The sequence below is a fragment of the Erythranthe guttata genome, chromosome 4, assembly GCF_056151865.1.
Source record: "Erythranthe guttata isolate IM_541 chromosome 4, IM_541, whole genome shotgun sequence".
Classification (NCBI taxonomy): Eukaryota; Viridiplantae; Streptophyta; class Magnoliopsida; order Lamiales; family Phrymaceae; genus Erythranthe; species Erythranthe guttata.
In genome coordinates, this window is record NC_142536.1 from 14230402 (window position 1) to 14254806 (window position 24405).

Below are 24405 nucleotides of genomic sequence, written 5' to 3' on the forward strand. Positions count from 1 at the left end.
AGTTCGGGACGGGATTTCGGCAATTCGGGATTTTTGGGATCGAGATTTCGGGTTTCGAGATAGAAATTTTAAATCTCAATCCCGTCCCATACCGTTAAATCCCGGTATATCGAATCTCTAAATATTTCAGGAATTCGAGATTGGGATCGGGAATCCCATATTTTACCTAAAAACTAAGAACTATTGAATTTCTTTTTTCCATTAGTATTATTTTATACATAAATCCAACTTGATATATTATATACATACTATTCTTGCAATATTTATTTTTACCACACAACTTGGAACAAATAAAATTTAAAAAAAATTAAAAATAAGTTGAAACGATATATTATATATATTCCTCATCTCCTTGACAATATATATATATATATATATATATATATATATATATATATATATATATATATATATATATATGGGCAAATGGCAAATAGACCCATGACAAGAGCACTTAATTAAAAGAGGGACATCCAATTTTTTTGTGTTTCAAATAAATTGAGCACATTCAAACTTATTTGCAAATAAGGATCCTTTTATATATACCAAAATTACCCCTAATTCATTGAAAACCAATTCAACTCCAATTTCATGATTTACACCCTAATTTAGCCCAATTTGATCAATTAACTAATTTTAACCCTAATTTTAATTTTGACCCGCCACCACCGGAGACGCCAGTCGCCGCCGTTGACCTCCGGTCTCCGGCGTTGACTTTTTTTTGTTTGAAAACTTTTTTTTTTGAATTTTTTTCCGGTAGGTTAACCATGGTTGACTTTTTTTTTTATTTTTATAATTTTGTTTGTTCTTAAAAAAAATATTTTAATTAATATTACTGTTTTGGTTACTAAATTAGTGTCTCCAGCAGTTATTTAACTTTCGGAGACAGTAATTTAACTGTTAATTGATTTTTTTTTTCTTCAAAAATATTTTAATTAATATTACTGTCTTGGCTGCTAAATTACTGTCTCCAGCAGTTATTTAAATGTCGGAGACATAATTTAACTGTTAATTGACTTTTTTTTTATTAAATATTTTAATTAATATTACTGTATTTGTTGCAAAATTACTGTCTCCAACAGTTATTTAACTGTCGTAGACAGTAATTTAACTGTTAATTGACTTTTTTATTCTTAAAAAAATATTTTTAATTAATATTACTGTCATGGCTGCTAAATTGCTGTCTCCAACAGTTATTTAACTGTCGGAGACAGTAATTAACTGTTAAATGACTTTTTTTTGAATTCTTTTTTTCTTAATTTTTTTTATTTTAATGAATATTACAACATTGACTGCTAAATTACTGTCTCCAACAGTAATTTAACTGTCTTAGACAGTAATATTAATAATATTAATGTTCGGGAAAATAATATTCATAATATTATTGTCCCAAACATTAATATTACTGTCTGAGACATAATTTAGTAGCCAAGATAGTAATATTAATTAAAATATTTTTTTCTAAGAAAAACAAAATCGAAAAAAAGTCAACGCCGTAGACCGGCGGTCAACGGTGGTTGACCGGCTGGAAAAAAAGTTCAGGAAAAAAAAAAAAGTCAACGTCGGAGACCGGCGGTCTCCTGCGGTCAACGCCGGAATCTGGCCGGAAAAAAAAAATTTCAGAAAAAAAAATTATTTTGTAAAAAAAAAAAATTTGAGGTTAATGTGATATATTTGTTTAAATCCGGGGTCAATGTGTAATATTAAGAAAGTTATAGCATAATGGATGGAATTGATAAAAAATATATTATGGAGGGTATTTTATACTAAAGACATGGGGATGGTTTTAATTCAGATACTGTGTTTCTGTGGACCAATGTGCATTTAAGTCCCATGGGATGGGCCTTTTTGCCATTCGCCATATATATATATATATATATATATATATATATATATATATATATATATATATATATATATATATATATATATATATATATATATATATATATATATATATATATATAGTGTTTTTATTAGTTTTTTTTCCTTTTCCTAATTCAGGATTAAAATATCCTGATCGGGATTGAACCAATTCCCCAATTCTGATCCAGTATTTGTTCTTAATCCCGATCCCAAATCCCGTAATTCCGAATTCCCGAAATCTTAGTCTCAAATAGTAAAATACCGTTCGGGATGGGACGGGATCCCGAATCCGGATCCCAAATGCCCAGCCCTACTTAGATTCAGCTACCCATTCATATAAAACTTGCTTACTCTTCTTATATTTTCTTCTTTTAATCCATTGGCATACAAGATTTACTTTTAACCTCCAGATCCAGACCACCAGTGCAAGAAATCAGGCCCCCTCCTCTTTATTTTTCAGAAACCCGGTTCTGGCCTGTTTTGAGGTTTTCCGGTTGAACCGGTAATTCAACCGGTTTTTAGCTATTCAACCGGTTTTTTGCACCTTGCGGGTTTTTGGGTTGAACCAGACCGGACCACCCACCGGTTCCTAGTTAAACCGGTTGGACTGGCCGGTCCGGTTCGGGTTTCAAAACATTGTTAATTAAAGTCACTTTTCAGCGATGTATTGTCTTACACGACCATCCTTACTGTGTCAAATTTATCTACTAGAGAGATGATTTTTTTACAAGAAAATACATAGTTAAGGGGTAGTTATAATTATTCAAACATGATGATTTTTTTCGTAATTTGATCTTACCTTAAATGGTGACCGTCATTTGTTAATTTTTTTAAGAAACTAAACTGTCTCATTTTCTTCCCGCGAACTTTCTATGTTTGCACATAGATTACACGATTCAAATACGGACCGGAATTGGAACGTAAATTTCGATTCCAAAAATTGGAATATATATGAGATTACAATTTTCAATCCGCCTTTATTTTTTGAAAATAATACCAAAAGTTCAGATTTTTTTTTCTCTCCAAAAATTACATTTATAATACCAATATTTATTATTATCTTTAAGATAATAAAGGAATCTGCAGCCCACCATACATGTACACTGGGTAAACCTCTATTCTCGTGCGGTACCTAACAAACCACACGAGATATGTAAACCACACTAGGCAGGATAACCATATATGACGAACTTGAACTAGCGGCGGCCGTTGAAAGGGATTTAAACTTGATTCAATTGACACAAGCTCTCTTGCTATTATGCATTAAAGTTAGGTGATGAGAGAATTGAAAATTCAATTCTCATATGAAAAATTGCCAATTTTTGAACGATTTTTTTTTCATTTTGATTTTCCATTTTTTACAGAATTAGAATTAGATTTCTACATTCGGAAAAAGAAAAAAATGATATTCTTTTTTCTTCTGAAAATGCTTATTTTGAATCGATCCATCCAAATTCTAGATATAGGAAAAAAAAAACTCAATCTTGTTTATGCAAGTAAGAAAACCTGAGGTATATGTGACTCTTTTAGAGCAACTCCAACAATATGATGGAAATCTATAATTTATATCTTTTGCACAATTTCAATTAAAAACCATATCTCCGACAGCAAAATGCAAAAGCTTAGAATTTGTTAAAATCTAACTTTGCTTACTTAAATTTGGCAAACAAATGTTATGTTTTAACAAATTGTGTAAACACTTAAATAATAAAATAATCACACTAAATTCCATTCAACCACAAAATATGGTATGAATTTAATTCCAAGTATTTTTTTTTTTTATTAACTACATTACCCAAATTTGAAATATATTAAATATAATAAAACTACATATATGCAAGTATTTGAGGTTGAAGTTATATTGGTGAAAATTTTATATTTGATACTTCATTATTAATAATATTAAAATATTAGTTATTATTATAATTTTGAATAATTTTTTTAAATGGTTAAATATAGTTGTTGGAATATGGTTCTTGAAATATATAACTTTTGAAATTAATTAAAAATTTAAAAAGTTGCAAAATAATAAAATATGATAGTTATGTAAAATATAAACAAGGGTAAATTACACTCACACCTCAGAAGTATGCTGAAATAACTTTAAGATCCCTGCAGTATCGGTAATTATACTCACCCCCTGAAACATAGTTAGAAGCTCTAATGGGATAATGTATTAGATACGTTATTCCGATAGAGTTATAACATACTATTAGTCTTAGGAAGTGGTGAAGACAACATAGAGCTATGAACCATTTAAGAAATGGTGGAAGAACCATGTCACCCCCTAGCTGTTGAAGTTTAGAGCTGTTCTCCTTCCACCCTTTTGCTACTTATATCTGAGAATATTAAGTTTTTTTTTTTTTTTTTTTTTTTTTTGATTAATTACTTTTGAAACACATGTGAATGAAGAAATAGACCGTTAATAATTGGGCCAATTTCTTGACCGGTGCTCCAAATAATAGAGTCTGGGGGCATTATACTGATAAGTGTTAGAAAGACATATATTTCGGTGTCAATTTCTCCCATTTCGATGTTAACATGTTCGTTGTTCTTAGCTTATTTTGTTGCTTTTTTTGTTTGTACGTTTGGTGATTGTGTAGAATCGCGCAAGAGGAAACAAGCCACAAAATTGTGGCACTATTTCTATATATTAAGCATAATTTTGTGATCCAAAGTCCAATAACCCGACTCAATCACGGTTGGAAAGCCAACTGAAAGTGCTACAACTTTTGTGAAATGAGATTTTGCCAAATCCTGATCGACTGATCCGTAAGTATCAAGTAAACACTACTCTCGTGCAATAACGCATCATGTATCACAAATGTTTTTGCACTCAAATCAAATGATACCGCGCTCTCTTGTTCTACCAGCTAATTAACCACCATTGCACGGAGCTAATTACAATGTGAATTGGATATAGTATTTTAATACAACACGAGATGCAATGTACAGGACGGCAGCTTCGGTTCATTAATTTATAGTTTTGTTTTCAAATTCTATTAATTAGCGGACCTTCCAAAATCTCGGGGTTCTTCCTCTTTCATACTAGTCATACATGAGTTTGTCTCTTTTCAATTTTAAAGGGTAAAATACATTTTTGCCCCTTTGCTCTATGTCTTGTGCAACACTAGGCACCTCAACTTAAACGGTAAACCCTTTGACTAATAATAATATTGGTACAGTAGAACTTAGATAAATTAATGCTCGATAAATTAATAACCTTACTTAAATAATAATTTTTTTCGATCCTGACTCAGTTAAAATCTACTAAATTATTAGTTCGATAATTTAATATTTTGCTAAACCAATAGAATTTTACTATTCACGAGTGTATTAATTTATAGAGGTTTATTTAAAAAAAATATAAGTTTATATTTGAAACGAATAGTTATTTTAGATTAGCTATCAAAATACAGTTAAAAAGATAAACAAAATATAAAATGAACACCAAACTCGTGTAATGAGTCTTCTTGTTAGATATAACATGCCATACGATGAATTTTTTTTTATTCATCGTAATGATTAACGAATTACAAATTTAGTTTAAAACATTCTTCACTCAATGAAATGAATTACGTATTACTTTTTAAATATTTGAAGAATTCGCCAAGTAAAAAAATGTTTTGACCATTAGTGGTCAAAATATTGAAGAATGTTTAACGGTGTTAACAGTTTACCCCCTTATATTATGTCTTATTTAACATTTACCCACTCGTACTTTGAAAAATAAAAATTCTTCACTTTTATTTAAATTATATTTGGGTAAAATACAGTTTATCCCATTTATTTATGACTAACATCGTTAGATACAAATGTGCAAAGCTTTGCATCAAAAACAAAACTAAAAAAAACTAGATTTCGATTTTCTCCACCTTCAGAGCTCAGCCATCCCACAGCAATGAGGTAGGGAACCGATAGTTTCGTAAGAAAAGGTGATATTAGGGAAAAATAAATAATATAGGTAGAAAAAAGAGGGGGTTCAAGTGCACTGTCACGTGTTCACACGTGCCTTTTTCCGTCCAAACAAACTCCGAAAATCAAACAGCGGATTGAAAGTGTAAAAAAATGGTTTGTTTAAGAATTGATTTCGTGGCCAAAAAAAAATTAGGGGCTAAAATCAATTTTCGTCTATAATATAACGACCAAAACTGTAATTATCCCAACCAATTCACGCTGTAGCTCGCAAGAATCTCGACCTACGATAAAACCGTGGCGTAATAGATAGTAAACCGAGGCTCCTAATATTTCATTCAATATTATATATAAAGTTAACGTATGTAATTAATAACAAAAAAAAATAAAAAAAATCCTAAGTTAATCGTTTATAGATGCAATGAATTAATTAAAATTTCCTATTTAATTTGCAAATCGGATGCAAAAGGCAAAAAAATAAATAAGAATTGATACCAATTTTCCCACCCATATTGGTTGGTTGGTGAAAAAAAACACATCTCTATATTTGGAAGTCTCCTATTATTACAATGGCCGACCACCTAGGATTTAACTTGTAACTGACAAAAACAAAGTCATGTGAGATGTATGTGTATCTATACACACAGTACACACAGTGAGATCCAGCAAATGAGGGGTGGTGTTAGAGCTATAATTCATAAAACTCCATGCATTCAACTACTTGTCTCCATTTCTTTAGTTATTATTGCTTTCTTGGCTCTAATCACAAATACTTCCAACAATCTTTCTTTTTTTTCACCATGGTCATGGACCCCTTCTTCTTCCTTCTCGTTTTCCGACTCCGACTCCGACAACCGTTCTCCGCCGCCGAGGCCGCCGGTGAAACCTGAGATGACGGCCCTTTACCCTACCTTCACTGTATAAGTACTTTCATCACTTAATTTCTCTTAATTTTGTTCTCTTTTTTTTTTTTTTTTTTTTTTTAATAATGTGTGTGTTTCATTTTCTTGGATCCCTTTTGCATATTGGTTTTGTTTCGACCGTTTCGTATTTTTTAGGAAAACAAAAAAGATTTAAGTAAGTTTTTTAAATTATTTTTCTTGTATATTTTGGGGCGGTGTATAAACCGAAATTTACACGAGATGAAATCATTCTTTGGCGGATCAATTTTTTTCCGACCGGAAATATATAGTGGTTTTTCGTACCTTCATACGTCGATGCGAAAAATTTATTTTCTTCCGCCATATTATGTGTCATTTTGAGAAAATTAACGGAAAGGGTATTTTGGTCATATTTTATATTTTTCATAAAACCCCACATATTTATTTTTATTTTCAAAAAAAGAATGGTATCTATAATTTTTTTACTTAGTGTAATAATTTATGTGCAGAATCCCAAAATGCAGAAGGCAGTGACAAATTTAGTGGAGGAATTGAATGAGATAAGTGTGTTGAGAAAAGGAAAGCAGAGGGACAAAATGGTGGAGACTATTGAAGCAGGTCTTGCTAAGGCTAGAGCGCTAATTAAAGATGCGATTATTAAGAGTCGCCATTCACCTCTCCCAATAGAAGATCTTGACTACATTCCTCAAGGAGAAATCTACTTGAATTCTTATGTTTTTCAAAGGTAACCATTATTTGTTGGGTATATTAGGCAAGGTTGTAAAAAGCGGTAATCGGGTCGGAGGCGGTCAGGGACCGACTTACGATTAATCGGTGCGGCGGTGATTAATCGGTGATAAATCGGAAATAAATCGGTTTTTAAAATTTAATATAATATATTTCTAGATATTATTTATAAATACTCAAAACATATATAAAAAGATATTTAAACATAGTTATATCTCCATCATGTATATATCTTAATAAAATAATAAAAATTTAATAATAATAAGATCATAATACATAAATATCCTTGTAAAATATAAATAAAAAATCAATTTTTTTGAATTTACATTTATTCTTGAACATTTCTAACATACATCATTAGTTCTTTAACAATAACAGTTTACATAAAAAAAAAAAACATAAGTTCATATTTTGTTTATTAAAATCCCAACTTTTATTTTGAATTATTTAAAAAAAAAAAAAAAAAAAAAAAAAACCGATTTTTGGCCGATTTTTGCCACCGAAGTTTGACCCGCCATAAAGGTTTGACCGCCTCAGACCGCCTCGGATCGCCTCAAACCGCCTCACAGGCAAAAAACCGATTTTTCAAACCTTTACACTAAAATCGTAAAGGTTTTTGACCGCCTCCGCCTCGGAGACCGATTAATCGGCCGCCTCGACCGATTTTTAGAACACTGATATTAGGCCTACCCCTGAGGTAAGGTTAAATTATGAAAAAAAATCCAGTTCTTTTTTAGTAATTACAATCACTCGGCCCCTCAATTATGAATCTTCTTACATGTCTATCCTTATGGTGTCAAATTGAACATAATCTTTTAGATTTTGTGGAATCGTTCACTAGTTTGTACTCGTTTTGTGCTAAAATGCAGTTTCTGATGCAACACAATCTGATATTTACAAGTCAATTGACACATTATGATCATTTTGTTTTAAAATGTGGAGCTCGAATGAGGTAAAACGGATATAATCTGGAGAATATTTCACATAATTTAGAAAGAACATGTAAAATGATTCATAGTTGATAAGTGAGTGTAATTACCCAAACATGAGGATCTTTTTTTTTTTTTTTTTTTTTTAATAATCTGACCCTACCTCCAGAGTGGCCGTAATTTACCCTTAATTGTTTATTGTTGGAATATTAGAAATAATTGTTTTTAAAAGTTGCTAGCTTTTCAGTTAAATCGTGTAGCATTAGTGGTAAAAATTAAAATATTAAAATACTTTTTAAATATTTTAGTCCTCAATAGTTTAATAGGATGCATAAGATTTCCCACCATTATAGTACTATACAAGGGAAGCATTGATGGTCAAATATTAAAATATTTATTTCAATTCTTTAGTCCTCAAGTGCGTTATCCTTATTCATGCACATGTATTAGTTTTTACTTTGTTGAAATCTTTAAGGATAGAATTAGAAACACATGTTTGAATAACATTTGCAGGAGTTACATGCTAATGGAAAACATGTTCAAAATATATGTGTACGAAGAAGGGGAGCCACCTTTGTTCCACGACGGTCCTTCGAAGGACATATACTCGACCGAAGGGATTTTTCTCGGCTTAATCGAATCGAGCAAACGATTTCGAACGTACGATCCTAATCAAGCACATGTCTATTTCCTCCCTTTTAGCGTGGTGATGATCCTTCACCACTTATTCGATCCTGTCGTGCGTGACAAGGCCGTTCTTGAACGTGTTATCGGCGATTACGTTCGTATTGTTTCCACCAAATATCCGTATTGGAATACGAGTCTTGGCGCTGATCATTTCATGCTCTCGTGCCACGATTGGGTACGTTCCTACATATAGAAACAAAAATATGACAAATTAGAGGGCAAAAAATAGTAATACTTGTCAATTTGGAGGACCAAATTAATAATTAACCTGTCGTGCACAACGTATACATGTATTTATGAGTAAATTCAAATATGTATACATATGTCATTCCTCTGCATTTTTTTTTTCTCAAAAAAATATTTTGTAACCTTAAAAAAAATACGAGATGTTGTATTTAGGACTTTGATTAGGGTTAAGTAGTCGGTTTTTCGTCGACATTGTATTCTCGTCTTTATCCTAGTTCTAACATGACCAAATTTTGATAAATGCAGGGTCCACGAGCAACATGGTACGAACATCACTTATACTTCACTTCCATGAGAGTTTTGTGCAACGCAAACACCTCCGAGTTCTTCAACCCTAGAAAAGACATTTCGTTTCCGGAGATCAACCTCAAAGTAGGAAACATCACGGGACTTACAACAACATCATCTTCAAATCGCACGATTTTAGCGTTCTTCGCAGGCAAATCACACGGACTCATTAGACCGTCTCTCTTCCAACATTGGAAAGACAAAGACGACGACATTAAAGTCTTCGAAAATATGCCGGAAAATTATCCCTTGTCCTATAAGGAAATGATGGAGAGGAGTAAGTTTTGTCTGTGCCCTAGCGGGTACGAGGTGGCGAGTCCTAGGGTTGTGGAGGCTATATACGCGGAGTGTGTGCCCGTTTTGATATCTGAAGATTATGTCTTGCCTTTTAGCGACGTTCTCGATTGGGACAAGTTCACTGTCCGAGTGTCGGTGAAAGAGTTGGGAGAGTTGAAGACGATTTTGACGAGAATAGGGGACGACGAGTACGAGGCGTTGCGTGGGAGAGTGAGACAAGTGCAAAGGCATTTTGTGGTGAATGATCCACCTAAGAGATATGATGTGTTTCATATGATGATTCACTCTCTATGGTTGAGAAGGTTGAATCTTAGAATCAATGCTTGAAATTTCAACCATTCTTTTTTTATTTTCATACTTTTTTTTAGATTGGACAACAAAGTTCTAGTACTAACCAAACTATGCTACTAATTTTTATTCATTTTTACTTATGAAGTTTTCATGCAGTAATTGATAATGGAAGAGTAAAATTCATTTAAAATTGAATAATACATAACTAATTAGTTAATTTTTTTTTTTTATTAAGAAAAATAGTAGAGTTCTTAACATTTTTATCCATTTATTATTGGCGCAAAATATGAAAGCCATGTCTATATTTTCTTATTATTTTTTTCTTCTTCTCACTTCAGTTGTTACTTGCTAGATAATCTAAAAATATATAGTGAAATATATATGTATATATATATAAGTGAAGCAACCGTTACCTTAACGGACCCTCCAACTAGATCCAATCTCCAATGCATGGTTTCATGTCACCATATCCTTTGCTTTGGAAATAGTAAAACGAAAATCAAATGTATACAATATATAATATGCTACTATCAAATAAGGGCGTTAAAGTAATATCCCGTTTTCTGTCTATAGATGGAATGGTTCTGAGCTTGGTGAATGATTTTTGCACATGAAGAAATCTACGGATAGTGTGTTTTCGAGAGATGCGTGTTGATTTGTTGGGCTATATGGTTTGCTCGCAATAGACATGTGTTTGAAGGTGTGTTCAAGGGAAGTTATTCTATTTGTGCAAAAACACGAGGAGCAGTTGAGACAAGCATCTGCCTATGTAATCAGAAATAGGCACCCGAGAATTATGTTGGATATTCGCTGGAAATCCCGACCTAGCTCATACGTGATTGTTAACCGCAAAATTTTCCAAGGCTTGTTAATATATATATATGGGCAAATGGCAAAAAGGCCCATCACATGGGACTTAAATGCATTTTAGTCCACAAAAAAAACAGTCTCTCAATTAAGCCCATCCCCATGTCTTTAGTCTAAAATACCCTCAATAATATAATTCTTAACAATTCCACCCATTATGCTCTAACTTCCTTAATATTACACATTGACCCCGGATTTAAACAAATATATCACATTAACCCCCAAAACTTTTTTTTTTTTCAGAAAATAATTTTTTTTCTGAAATATTTTTTTTCCGGCCAGATTCCGGCGTTGACCGCCGGAGACCGCCGGTTTCCGGCGTTGACTTTTTTTTTTAGAAATTTTTTTTTCCTGAATTTTTTTCCGGTCGGTCAACCACCGTTGACCGCCGGTCTCCGGCGTTGACTTTTTTTTTTTTTTTTTGAATTGTTTTTTCTTAGAAAAATAATATTTTAATTAATATTACTGTCTTGACTACTAAATTACTGTCTCAGACAGTAATATTACTGTTTGGGACAGTAATATTATGAATATTATTTTTCCGAACAGTAATATTATTAATATTATTGTCTAAGACAGTTAAATTACTGTTGGAGACAGTAATTTAACATCCAAGACAGTAATATTAATTAAAACAATTTTTTATGTAAGGAAAAAAAAAAAAAAAAAGTCAATTAACAGTTAAATTACTGTCTCCGACAGTTAAATAACTGCTGGAGACAGTAATTTAGCAACGAATACAGTAATATTAATTAAAAATATTTTTGAAGAAAAAAAAACAGTCAATTAACAGTTAAATTACAGTCTCCGACAGTTAAATAGCTGCCGGAGACAGTAATTTAGCAGCCAAGACAGTAAAATTAATTTAAATATTTTTTTTAAGAAAAAACAAAATTATTAAAAAAAAAAAAAAAAGTCAACGCCGGAGACCCGGAGGTCAACGGCCGTTGACCGGCCGGAATTTTTTTTTCAGGAAAACGAAAATTCAAAAAAAAAAAAAAAAAAAAAGTCAACGCCGGAGACCGGCGGTCAACGCCGAAATCTGGCCGGAAAAAAAATATTTCAGAAAAACAATTTATTTTCTGAAAATAAAAAGTTTTGGGGGTTAATGTGATATATTTGTTTAAATACGGGGTCAATGTGTAATATTTAAGAAGATAGAGCATAATTGGTGGAATTGATAAGAATTAGGGTTAAAATTGGGTCAAAATTGAAATTAGGGTTAAAATTGGTTAATTCATGAAATTGTGCTAAATTGGGGTGTAAATCATGAAATTGGAGTTGAATTGGGTTTCAATGAATTGGGGGTAATTTTGGTATATATAAAGGGATTTTCCTTATTTGCAAATAAGTTTGAATGGGGTGGGTTTATTTGAAAAACAAAAAAGTTGGATGTCCTTTTTTTAATTAAGTGCCCTTGTCATGGGCCTATTTGCCATTACCCCTATATATATATATATATATATATATATATATATATATATATATATATATATAGAGAGAGAGAGAGAGAGAGAGAGAGTAATACAGTTAATTTGAAAAAATATAAGAAAACTTACGTGTAATAAAATAAAGTGGTATAAATAATTTTTTTGAATAAAGTTATAAATATGGGCATTTTACAAATAAGTCCATCAACGGCTACTTATTCATAAGGAAATTCAGACAATAAACTCTTTTATAAAAGGGGTAATGACAAATTGGCCACAAGAGCACTTAATTAAAAGAGGGACATCTTAACTTTTTTCTCTTTCAAATAAATCCACCCCATTCAAACTTATTTGCAAATAAGTAAAATCTTTTTATATATACCAAAATTACCTCCTATTCATTGAAACCCAATTCAACTTCAATTTCATGATTTACACCCCAATTTAGCCCAATTTCATCAATTAACCAATTTTAACCCTAATTTCAATTTTGACCCCAATTTTCACCCGCCACCACCGGAGGCCGCCGGCCGCCGCCGTTGACCGGAGTTGACTTTTTTTTTGAAAAACTTTTTTTTTCCAGAAATTTTTTTCCGGCCGGTCAACCGCCGGTCTCCGGCGTTGACTTTTTTTTTTTTTTTTAATAATTTTGTTTTTTCTTAAAAAAAAATATTTTAATTAATATTACTGTCTTGGCTGCTAAATTACTGTCTCCGACAGTTATTTAACTGTCGGAGACAGTGATTTAACTGTTAATTAATTTTTTTTTTATTCTTCAAAAATATTTTAATAAATATTACTGTATTAGTTGCTAAATTACTGTCTCCAGCAGTTATTTAACTGTTGGAGACAGTAATTTAACCGTTAATTGACTTTTTTATTCTTAAAAAAAATATTTTTAATTAATATTACTGTATTCGTTGCTAAATTACTGTCTCCAGCAGTTATTTAACTGTCGGAGACAGTAATTTAACTGTTATTGACTTTTTTTTTCCTTAAAAAAAATATTTTAATTAATATTACTGTCTTGGATGCTAAATTACTGTTTCCAACAGTAATTTAAATGTCTTAGACAATAATATTAATAATGTTACTGTTCGGGAAAATAATATTCATAATATTACTGTCCCAAACAGTAATATTATTGTCTGAGACAGTAATTTAGTAGCCAAAACAGTAATATTAATTAAAATATTTTCTTTTCTAAGAAAAAAAAAAAAAAAAAAAAAAAGTCAACGCCGGAAACCGGCGGTCAACGGTAGTTGACCGGCCAGAAAAAAGTTTGAGGAAAAAAAAAGTTAAAAAAAAAAAGAAAGAAATTCAACGCCGGAGACCGGCGGTCAACGCCGGAATCTGGCCGGAAAAAAAACATTTTAGAAAAAAAATTATTTTCTGAAAAAAAAAGTTTTGGGGGTTAATGTGATATATTTGTTTAAATCTGGGGTCAATATATAATATTAAGGAAGTTATAGCTTAATGGGTGGAATTGATAAGAATTATATTACTGATGGTATTTTAGACTAAAGACATGGGGATGGGTTTAATTGAGAGACTGTTTTTTTTTGTGGACCAAAATGCATTTAAGTCCCATGTGATGGACCTTTTTGCCATTCGCCCTTTGTCTAAGCTCAACACATGGTTTAGAGTTTTGTAAAAGATTAAAATATCCCCTTATATTTTAAAATGTTCAAATTTCACCATTTAATGTAATCTAACGTCAAATTGACCCCAAATTTCACAAATTATTCAATTTTGATCCAAAACATATTTTTATGGACAATTTCGTCCGTCACCGCCGTTGAATTTTTTTATTTTTTTTTTTTGCTTCGCCGGTTCCGGCATTGATTTTTTTTCTTCCTCCTGATTTTTCCTCCACCGGTTTCCGGAGTTGACTTTTTGTCAATTTTTTTCTTTAACATCCCCCCCCCAAAAAATAGCTATATTGTTGAGATTGACAGTAATATTAACTATATTACTGTTAAACACAGTAAAATTAATTATACTACAGTTTAACACAGTAATATTACTATATTAATCTGTAGCACAGGAATATTAACACAAAAAAAACTCATTATTATTGTGTAATAGAGTAATATTAATATATTAACTGTTCAACAAAGGTAAACATAATAAAAAGGCAAAATAATTAATATTACTGTGAGTGACAGTAATATTACTATAACAATAGTAATATCAATTTCAACCACAGTAATATTATTTTGTTTACAGTAATATTACAATGATAGACAGTAATATTATTACGTTACTCCCTGAATAACTCAAAAAAAACAAAAAAAAACCAAAAAAAATAATAATATTGATGTGGTTGACAACAATATTACTATAACAACAGTAATATTACCGCCAACCACAGTAATATTATTGTGTTTCCAGTAATATTACAATAACAGACAGTAATATTATTACGTTACTCTGAGAATAACTTAAACAGAACAAAAAAATCCAAAAAAATAATAATATTGATGTAGTTGACAATAATATTCTTATGTTTACAATTATTTTACTGTCAACCACAGTAATATAATTACGTTGACTTGTCAAACAAATCGACCAAAAAAAAAATAACAAAAATAAATAAATAATAATATTGTCATTGACTCTAATTGTACAGTCAACGACAGTACAATTACATAAAGGGTAAAATACACTTTGCACCCCTGTACTACGTAATAGGTCGCATTTACCCCCTATAGTATTGAAAACATCATTCACCCCCCTACTGTTAAATAATATGTCAGTCAAAAGTAAGGTGGCACGTTGACCATATCTATTTTACTTTTTTGGACATTTTTACCCTTTTACAATGAATTAAAAAATATATAAAATTAGAAACAATTATGAAAATCTTAGTCGCAAATTTCTATGTTTATAATTTTTATATATGTTATATTTATTTCATTTAAATAATAGAAATTGCTAAATAATGAAATATGCTCTAATAATTTATAAAACAACAAAGTATAAATAAATATTTCATTATAGAAATTCAGAAAAATATATAATATGTATATTCTAAAAGAAAACTATATAAAGTTCTAAAATTTCAAATGTCTATGTAATATAGAAAAATACTGTTTTTTTTATGAATATAAATATTTATATTAATATTAGAATTTCACATTATCAAATTATTTGTTTCCCTTTTCTTAATTTCTTCTCTCCATCATCTTCCAAAATAAAAAAATAATCCCAATTCCCAGCACCACCAACAATCAGCGCCCCAACCCGAAGAACAATCCCAAGAATGAAGAACCCATCATCAGATATTTGTTAATTTCTTTTATGTTCAGCATTATCTCTACAACTTTCATCACTTTAACCTTGATCAAGAACCCATCATCTAATTTTTGTGTTTTCATCCATGCGGAAGAACTCACCTTGGTGTCAGCCGTCGCCCGTCAGGAGTCTGCGGCGGCGGCGGAGGTGGTGACGCGTCATTTTCCGCCGTACGCACCGCGGTGATGGTGTATTCGTTCAATAGGAGGAGATCGACAGTAGGGGTGGTGACATCATCATCGTGTAGGATTTCAAGATTTTGATGGTGGGTGGTGGGGTGGTGGTGGTTGTGGGGGAAAATTGAAGTCATTTGTGTGTTAATCTTCCTTTAATACATAATTTATCCAACCAATTTTTTGGTCAAAATGAGGAATCCATTTTCTAGTGATATTTTTTGCACTGTGAAAGAGAGAGACTGAAGATTTTTTCGCAGAGAGAAGAGAGAGTGATGAGAGAGATATTTCAGAAGATGCAAGGGTAGAAGAGTAATTGCACAACAAAATTTAACACCGTTAAATTTCTGACCATTGACTGTTAAAAATAGGGGGCTCTTTGATGTTTTCAATACTGTAGGGGGGTAAATGTGACATATTCCATAGTACAGGGGTGCAAAATGTATTTTACCCTTACATAAATCATAGTCAACGGTAGTACAATTATATTAAGGGTAAATAGCATTAAACCACCTAAACTTTTTAAGTTTTTGCGGATCACCACCTGAACAATTTTTTTTTGCACGAGTTCACCTGTACTCAATTAATTGTGCCACTTTGCCATTTTTTGCCCGTTTTCAGGTCAAAATGACCGGTTCTGAACCCACTCGCGTTGCACATGCGAACTCCAAGGGTATTGTTGTCTTTTCCTTGTAAAAAACTCTAATTACTTCAATTTTCCCTCAATTTCCATGTTATCTCCATTATTTTCCCTCCAATTTTCTCTTTTTTTCTCCTTTATTTCTTTAATTTGTCTCCCATTCTCCCCTTTAATTCATTTCTCTATTCCGCAAAGAACATTGTATTTCCTCTCTTCTTATTCTTTTCTTTGGCGGTGCTATAGTTAGCTATCGCCGCCCTCTGTCGATGCCGCCTCACTCCATAGGAGGAACCAACAAAGGATTAGCCTACGACGGTGGCTGCTGCAACAACCATCAGCCCAACCACCCCCGGTGGTAGTTCCCAATCGCCGCCCCCCGACGACGCTGCCTCATGACTCCATAGGAGAAACCGAAAGAGGATTAGCATGCGGCTGCTGCAACAACCACCACCAGCCCAACCACTGTCGCACCGGAGAAAGCAAACACGAAGGTAATAAGCCTATCGTTGCTCTAATCACAATCCCCACACTGCTTCACCCAATTCCGCCCCTTCACCACTTGAATTTGGCAGCAAGTCCATCCCTTCATGACTTGAATTTAACGGCAAGTCCATCCCCTGCATATGACGCCGTTTCAATTTCTGTTTTTGGGTGGATAGGTGTATGGGTGGGTTTTGGTAGGGGGTAGGGTCTGAAAGTGCTTTTGTTTTGGGTTTAAATATTTTATGAAAAATTATCCAACAATAATTTATTTTCTCATTTCTTTTGATTACCAAATCGAACTAAAGGAATTGAAATTACTTTGATTTCATTTTCTTCTGAACCAAACAGCCATGTGATTTTGGAAATACTGTGATTTCATTTTTCCTAACAAAAGATAAGGGTGGATGATATAAAATGTGTGAGAATATGTGAATGTTAATGGGAATTGGGGCTGAGTATTTTAGGAATGGAAAAGACATGAATATCCTTGTATTTATCATGTGAAACGCACGTGGGGTGACTACCGGTCATTTTGACCTGCAAACTGGTAAAAAAGGGCAAAGTGACATAATTAATTGAGTACAGATGAATTACTGCAAATTTTTTTTATTCAGGTGGTGATGTGCAAAAACTGAAAAAGTTCAGGTGGTTTAATGCTATTTACCCTTATATTAATGTACTGTCAGTGACAGTATAATTGCGTTAATTTACTGTCAGTGACAGTATAATTACCATTAATGACAACACAATTACAGTCAACGTTTAGCGGCGGGCGTAAGAAAAAAAACACTGAAAAAAGTCAACGCTGGAATCTAGCGGCGTAAAAAACAGACCAGAAAAAAAAAAAAAAAAAAAGTCAATGCCGGAGACCAGCGGTAAGCGCCAGAATCCGGCGGCGGAAAAAACAGACCAGCAAAAAAAATTCGAAAAGTCAACGTCGGAAACTGGCGGTAAAAAAATATATTTTGAAAAACAAATTCAAAATTGAATTTTTGTGGTCAAAATTGTGTAAATTAAGATTACAATTAAGAATTGAGTGTAAATGATTGGGGTTAATTTTGTCATATACATGATTTTTGTTAATAATAAATGTTAAAGGGATGGACTTATTGATGAAAGTGATATAACCCCTAAACCTAGAATAATAAAGATGGTTGGTTGGGGACATATGCACAAAAACCCCTATAAATATTATGTTATAGAAAATAAAGGGAAAAAAATATATATATAAAATATACTATAATTGTAGGTCATTGCACAACGGTATTACAATGGTATTGAGAATGCAATATAATTACAGTACCAACCTTTGCGGTACGGTATCAATACCGTATCCATTGAAATGGTAACATTACTTTGGTATTTTTTTTGGTAATCTTCGGTTGGTATACCGAGGTACTCGGCAATTGGTAATTTTTCCACCCCTAAGTTGGTGTATCATTATCATTTTAGAGGTACAAAGATCGAGTTCCCACTACTTTCATCATGTTTAAATGTGTTAGAACAAGTTATTTTAGAACAAGAATTTAAAAAACAAAGTGATGCTTGTTGTTTGTTTAGTAACTTTTTTTTACTGCAGCAGCCAAAATCATGTTTGGAGAAGGAATACACATTTGCAATTGTTCTGGGAGTCGTTTTGAAAAGTGAAACAAAACGAATTTGTTTCGGAAAAAGAATAAAAATGAGATGAAAATGCAACCAAATATTGGCTAAGTATTTGTATGGTATCCTTTAATTGTATGTATTAGCATTTTTTAAAGGGGCTAAAGACATAAGTTGTGATAAAACTTATTAGAATAAAATGACAAGCCTATCTAACCCTTTGCTATAAGTTCTTATAAAATCCATTCCAAACATTTGTTACAAGTCCTTTGACATATTAATTTCTCATCTGTATTTAGAATTGTATATTTAGAATTGTGTTACAACGTCCATCATTTTAAGCTGGATTTAAAAAAAATGGAATTTCTGTTATAACAAAAAATATATTACTTCTTCATTTTAGCATTTTTTGCACTACAACAAAACCTTAATTATTTTATTTTCTTACATAGTATCGAAAATTACTTCGATTTTTTTTTCATTTTTTAAAATCTACTTTATATATTTTTTATAATTTTTTATTTGATTTTTCATCCATAAAGGTAAAATATGAAGTCCACTGTAATAAGTCATTGTACCCCTCGTAGTCATTTGTAATCGATCATTTAAGTGCTAAATCCAACTTCACAATACACTTTGAACTATATCACTTAGAGTCACCCGTAGTCACCTATACTCACTTGTAGTAATCCTTAGACAACTATAGTTATTCTGAAACTGTAAATCCACCCTCTTGAACCATTGCACCGACTCTTTGATTCATAGTTGTTAGACACTCGTAGACAACTATAGTCATTCTTAAAATTATAACTTTACCCTTTTGAACCTTAGCGCCGCCAACAAACGGAAAACATCCATTGTCCAGACATCACCATCGTGTACACAACTAAGCCTACAAATACCATAAGTTCACCACAATCAGCCCTAGCCGCCGCCCAAAATGTGCAACGAGCAGACCGATGGTGTCAAAACACCTCGTCAACCCTTTCTGGACGAGCCCTAACTCCACACGCACAAACAATGATGCAATCGCCGGCCACTTCCCTGCCGAAGGCGATTCGAGGTCTGTGTTAAGTGTGTATTTTTACACTTTATCGTATCTTTTTATTTGAGCTTTTGGTGTGTTTTAACGATAATTGGTGCTTAAAAAGTTGATTTATTGTATTTTAGGTACAAATTGAAGAATTGGAAAAGTATGGGGTCAAAACTGCAATTTTGGAGAAAATGTGGGCCAAAAGTGAAAAAATCAAAATTCTGAAGAAACAAGGCTCGGACCCCCGTCCCAGATTTAGTGCAAATTATGGGACCCCCGTCCGAGACTCCGAAGTTGCGCAGTAAAGGAATTTTAATTGCACAAGGAAACTGCCTTCTTCCCCAAGTTCTTCACCCTATATAAGACCAAGCCAAGCACACAATTGGGGATCTTTTACGCAATTTCAAGAGCAACAAAGCAATAACGAAGACGAAGAATTCGAAGACTCCAAGCAAAGATTTATCGTCTATGATTTATTTTATTTGCGTTTTTGCTTAATCATGAGTAGCTAAATTTCTTATTTCTAGGATTTTATTTGGAACCCTATGTGGGATTTATGAACCCAATTCTATGATTTTATGCAAGTTTTAATTCCGGATTATTTCTTCTACTTGTTTTATTAAGTTCATGAAACTGGCCACTTGATGCGCTTTTATGTTATTGTTAATCGCATGAATCGGAAGATCGGGTTAATAATTAGAACTGTGGTAGAAGAGCCTTTGTGGTATTAACATAGGAATATAGTTAATCTCTTAGGTAGCCATTATTGAGATTTGTGCTTAATGTTTTGTTCTAGAATTAATTGCATAGGAATATAGTAATTGAATCTAGAGTATTAGAATTGTAATACACGCGGAAGCGGGTTATGATTATTTTAGCATCTCAGGTTAATAATCCGGATTAATTGCTTGCATAATTGAAGGAATTGGGGGAGTAATAATCACATAGGGGGAAGAATAAAATCCTAGGCTTGTCTACTTTGATTAATCTTCGTATTTTAAATTGCTTTCTTGTTTTTGCTTGTTTTTAATTTAGTTTAATTTAGTTTATTAATCATTATTCGACTGTGTAGGGTGGGCTTGATAATAATTGGTAGAATTTAGCGTCTAGGATTAGATAATTAAATATTCCCTGTGGGTCGATATCCGGACTTAATTGTCCACTATATTACTTGTACGATACGTGCACTTGCGTGTAGGTTTTCGACCAACAAGTTTTTGGCGCCGTTGCCGGGGACTATTTTAATTATTTATTTTATTCTAGCTCTAGATTTGAACAATTTTCACGATTCACCCATTTAATTTTTGTTTTATTTTATTTTTCTTTTTAGGTACGGTGTATGCCTAGGAGACTCGATCTTGCTAGAGAACCGTTTGATCCCGAAATCGAACGCACTTTTCGAGCCGCTAGGAGACTTCAACGCGAAAATAATAGAATGGAAGACGAAGAACGCATACGCGTTGAGGGTAATTTACTCAATGCCAACGGGAACCAAGTCCAAGACCTACCCCCTCAACTTCCAGCACAGCCTGCAGTTCGTCAACGAGCACTTCAAGATTACATAATCCCAACTCTAGACGGATTCCGCCCGAGCATCCAATATCCACCCATTGAGGCGCACAATTTTGAGATCAAGCAAGGCCTTTTGACGATGCTCCAAAATAACGGGCTATTTAGTGGGTTGGCAGGTGAAGATCCCCATCTTCACATTGTCAATTTTCTAGGTACCTGTTATTCCCACCGTCAAAACGGCGTTTCCCAAGAGGCGCTTCAATTAATTCTCTTCAAGCACTCCCTACAAGGAAGAGCTCGCCAGTGGTTGATGTCCCAAGCCCCCCACTCTATCTCGTCGTCGCCTCAACTCCTCAACCTTTTCATGAAAGTCTATAGCTCACCCGAGAAGGACGAGAGAATCCGACGAGAAATTCACAATTTTGTCCAAGAGCAAGGCGAGAAATTATACGAGGCATGGGAGAGATTTAAAACTCTTTTGCGGCAGTGTCCAACACATGGAGTCGAACAATGGCGACAAATCCACATCTTCTACCAAGGGATTAACGAGAATGCACGAACGGTCTTAGATGCATCAACCGGGGAAATTTTATGAGTCAATCGATACCGGATGCTTTCATCATGTTGGATCAAATTGCTCAAAATCGGTTTGCCAAGTCAAGCGAGAGGACGGTTAGTGGAGCTAAGAAAGTTCCCGGAGTGTTGGAGTTAGATGCAATTACGGCCCTTCAAGCTCAAGTGACCCAAATTGCTCAACAAAATCAACTCCTTCTACAGCACATCAAAGCAAGTACACCACAACAAGTTCAAGTAGTTGATTCTCCATGTTGTGAAATTTGCGGTGGAAATCATTACACGCTCCAATGCCAACAAGATGTGGAGTCGCTCAACTACGTCAACAATGCGCCTCGCCAATTCCAAAATCAAGGGTGGAGAGCACAAGGGCAATATGGAGGAAATCAACAAGGCCAAGGATATCAAAGACCTCAAGGTCAATTCCAAAATCAAACCCCTCCTCAACAAAGCTATCAAGGCAACAATCCACCGGCCCAAAAATCGAACACAGATGAGATATTGGCCCAATTCATGACCGCTACCCAAGCCTCGTTGCGAAATTTGGAGAATCAACTCGCTCAATTAGCTTTGAATCAAGAGAACCGTCCGCAAGGAGCATTGCCATCGAATACGGAAGATCCTCGAAAGCAAAAGTTCGAGACGTGCCAAGCTATCGATGTCAAGATCGAAAAAAGGGAAGAAATTCAAGTCAAGACGCAAGTCACTGTAGCCGAATGGTTCGAGCCAATCCCATATCCACAAAGATTTCTAACGAAAAAAATCGAGGTTGAGACGTGCCAAGCAGTCACCTTGAAGAATGGCAAGAAATTGGAGGAAGCCCCACAAAAAGAGAAGAGAAACACGGTAATTGAGAAGCCGAAAGTGAATGAGGAAAAGAAATCAACTCATGAAGAGCCACTATCAACGGTGCCCTCACAAGTCCCTCCAATTCCTTATCCTCAAAAATTCATAAAGAAGAAGCTCGATGCCGAATATCAAAAATTTTTGGACAAGTTGAAGGAAATTCGCATAAATATTCCTTTCATTGAAGCACTTCAAAAGATGCCAAAGTGGGTGAAGTTCCTCAAGGACCTCGTGAAGAAAAGTACGAAATTGCAAGGGAACGAGATGATCCAACTCACGGAGCAAATTAGTGCAATTCTTACTCGGCCTCTTCCACAAAAACTCGGCGATCCAGGTAAGTCTACTATTCCCTGTACTATTGGAGGTAAAAATTTTAGATCGCTCATTGATTTAGGTGCTAGCATTAATCTTATGCCGTACTCTACTTTTAAAAATCTTGGGTTAGGAGAAATTGAACCGACGGCTATAACTCTTCAATTAGCCGATAGATCTTTAGTCTACCCAAAAGGTATTTTAGAGAATGTGCTAGTGAAAGTCAATAAATTTATCTTCCCTGTCGATTTCGTTATACTTGATATAGATGAGGATAGGGAGATACCTCTTATCGTAGGGAGACCGTTTTTAGCCACGTCGAAAACGCTCATTGATTGTGCTAGTGGTGATCTTACAATGACTGTTCATGATCAAACAATCAAATTCAATGTTTTTAGCGCTAATAAAAATCCATGTGATAATAACGATTGTTTTGCTATTGAGCTTATGGATTTTACAACTCATGAAAAGTTTGATGTTTTGATCTTGGACAATGGGAAAGCATCTTTGAGTGCAGGAGATGATGGCGGAAACGAAAATCGAAAGGAGCAAGTTTACTTCATGGACTCAATTTCAACTCCTCCGAGAGAAAGTCATACGAGTTTGAGTCTTAACGGCGATGAGAGTGCAAAAAAGATGTTGCCACCCAAAGATTCGAGCAACTCACGAGAGAAGGATGAGTCAAGCTATTGTGGTCGTAAGGAGAAAATCAAAAAGGAATTGCACAAAGGACAATTGGTGTTATTATGCAAGTCCCGTCTTTGGTTATTTCCAAGGAAGCGCAAATCAAAGTGGTCGCGGCCGTGTATTGTCCAAGAAATTCTTCCTCACGAGGTGGTCAAAATAAAGGAGCGAGATTCAAATCGTACGTTCAACGTAAAACGGAGCCGGCTCAAACCGTATTGGGAAGCGAGTGAAGATTGCCAAGTGACTTCGGTCACTTTTGCTTGAAATTAAAGAAGCAACGTCCGGCTGAAGACTTTAAACTTAGCGCTTCTCGGGAGGCAACCCGAGCTTTATTGTTTTTCGTATTTTTCTTTAATTTTTTCGTTTTTTTTTAATATCATAAGCATGCATTCTAATTTATAATTTTAATTTTACTTTTCAGGGTCGAAAACGTGATCGAGAGTCGAGTCGGACGTCCGCAAAAAAAAAACAAAAACAAAAAAAAAAAAAAAAAAATTTGTGCAGCACTGTATTTGGGACGGCCGTCCCAAAATATACCTTAAAAATGGGACGGCCGTCCCACAACCAGAAGGGACCAGCAGCCTTGGACGGCCGTCCGAGTTTTAGCCTTTAAACCGGGACGGCCGTCCCCAAACCAGTGAGGGCAGACCAATTCTCGGACGGCCGTCCGAGAATTAGGCAAAAACGTGGGACGGCCGTCCGACCTCAATAGGGGGCGTTTAAATTTTCAAAAATTAGATTTTCTCCCCCATTATTTCTTAAACCCTCCTCTTTCGTTCTCTCTAACTCCCACACACGCATTT

The 24405-nt window shown here is 33.8% G+C and overlaps 1 protein-coding gene across 2 annotated transcripts; it reads left to right on the forward strand.

The window, feature by feature from the left end:
* Positions 1 to 6352: 6352 nt before the first annotated feature.
* LOC105973417 (putative glycosyltransferase At3g07620) lies at positions 6353 to 10291 on the forward strand. Of its 2 annotated transcripts, none has more exons than XM_088817666.1 (4): positions 6353 to 6699; positions 7172 to 7407; positions 8852 to 9200; positions 9518 to 10291. In XM_088817666.1, exons 1-4 carry the CDS (start codon positions 6409 to 6411, stop codon positions 10181 to 10183), a joined length of 1542 nt encoding a protein of 513 aa, XP_088673792.1. In that variant the 5' UTR covers positions 6353 to 6408; the 3' UTR covers positions 10184 to 10291. The 2 variants fall into 2 exon arrangements, with proteins under 2 accessions (XP_088673792.1, XP_088673793.1); XM_088817667.1 differs by having other exon boundaries at positions 6636 to 6705.
* The last annotated feature ends 14114 nt before the right edge of the window (positions 10292 to 24405 follow it).

Coding starts and splice junctions, on each gene's coding strand:
- LOC105973417 (XM_088817666.1), top strand. CDS start 6,409: ATGTGTATCTATACACACAGTACACACAGTGAGATCCAGCAAATGAGG. Junction 6,700..7,171: donor CCCTTTACCCTACCTTCACT/GTATAAGTACTT, acceptor ATTTATGTGCAG/AATCCCAAAATGCAGAAGGC. Junction 9,201..9,517: donor TGCTCTCGTGCCACGATTGG/GTACGTTCCTAC, acceptor TGATAAATGCAG/GGTCCACGAGCAACATGGTA.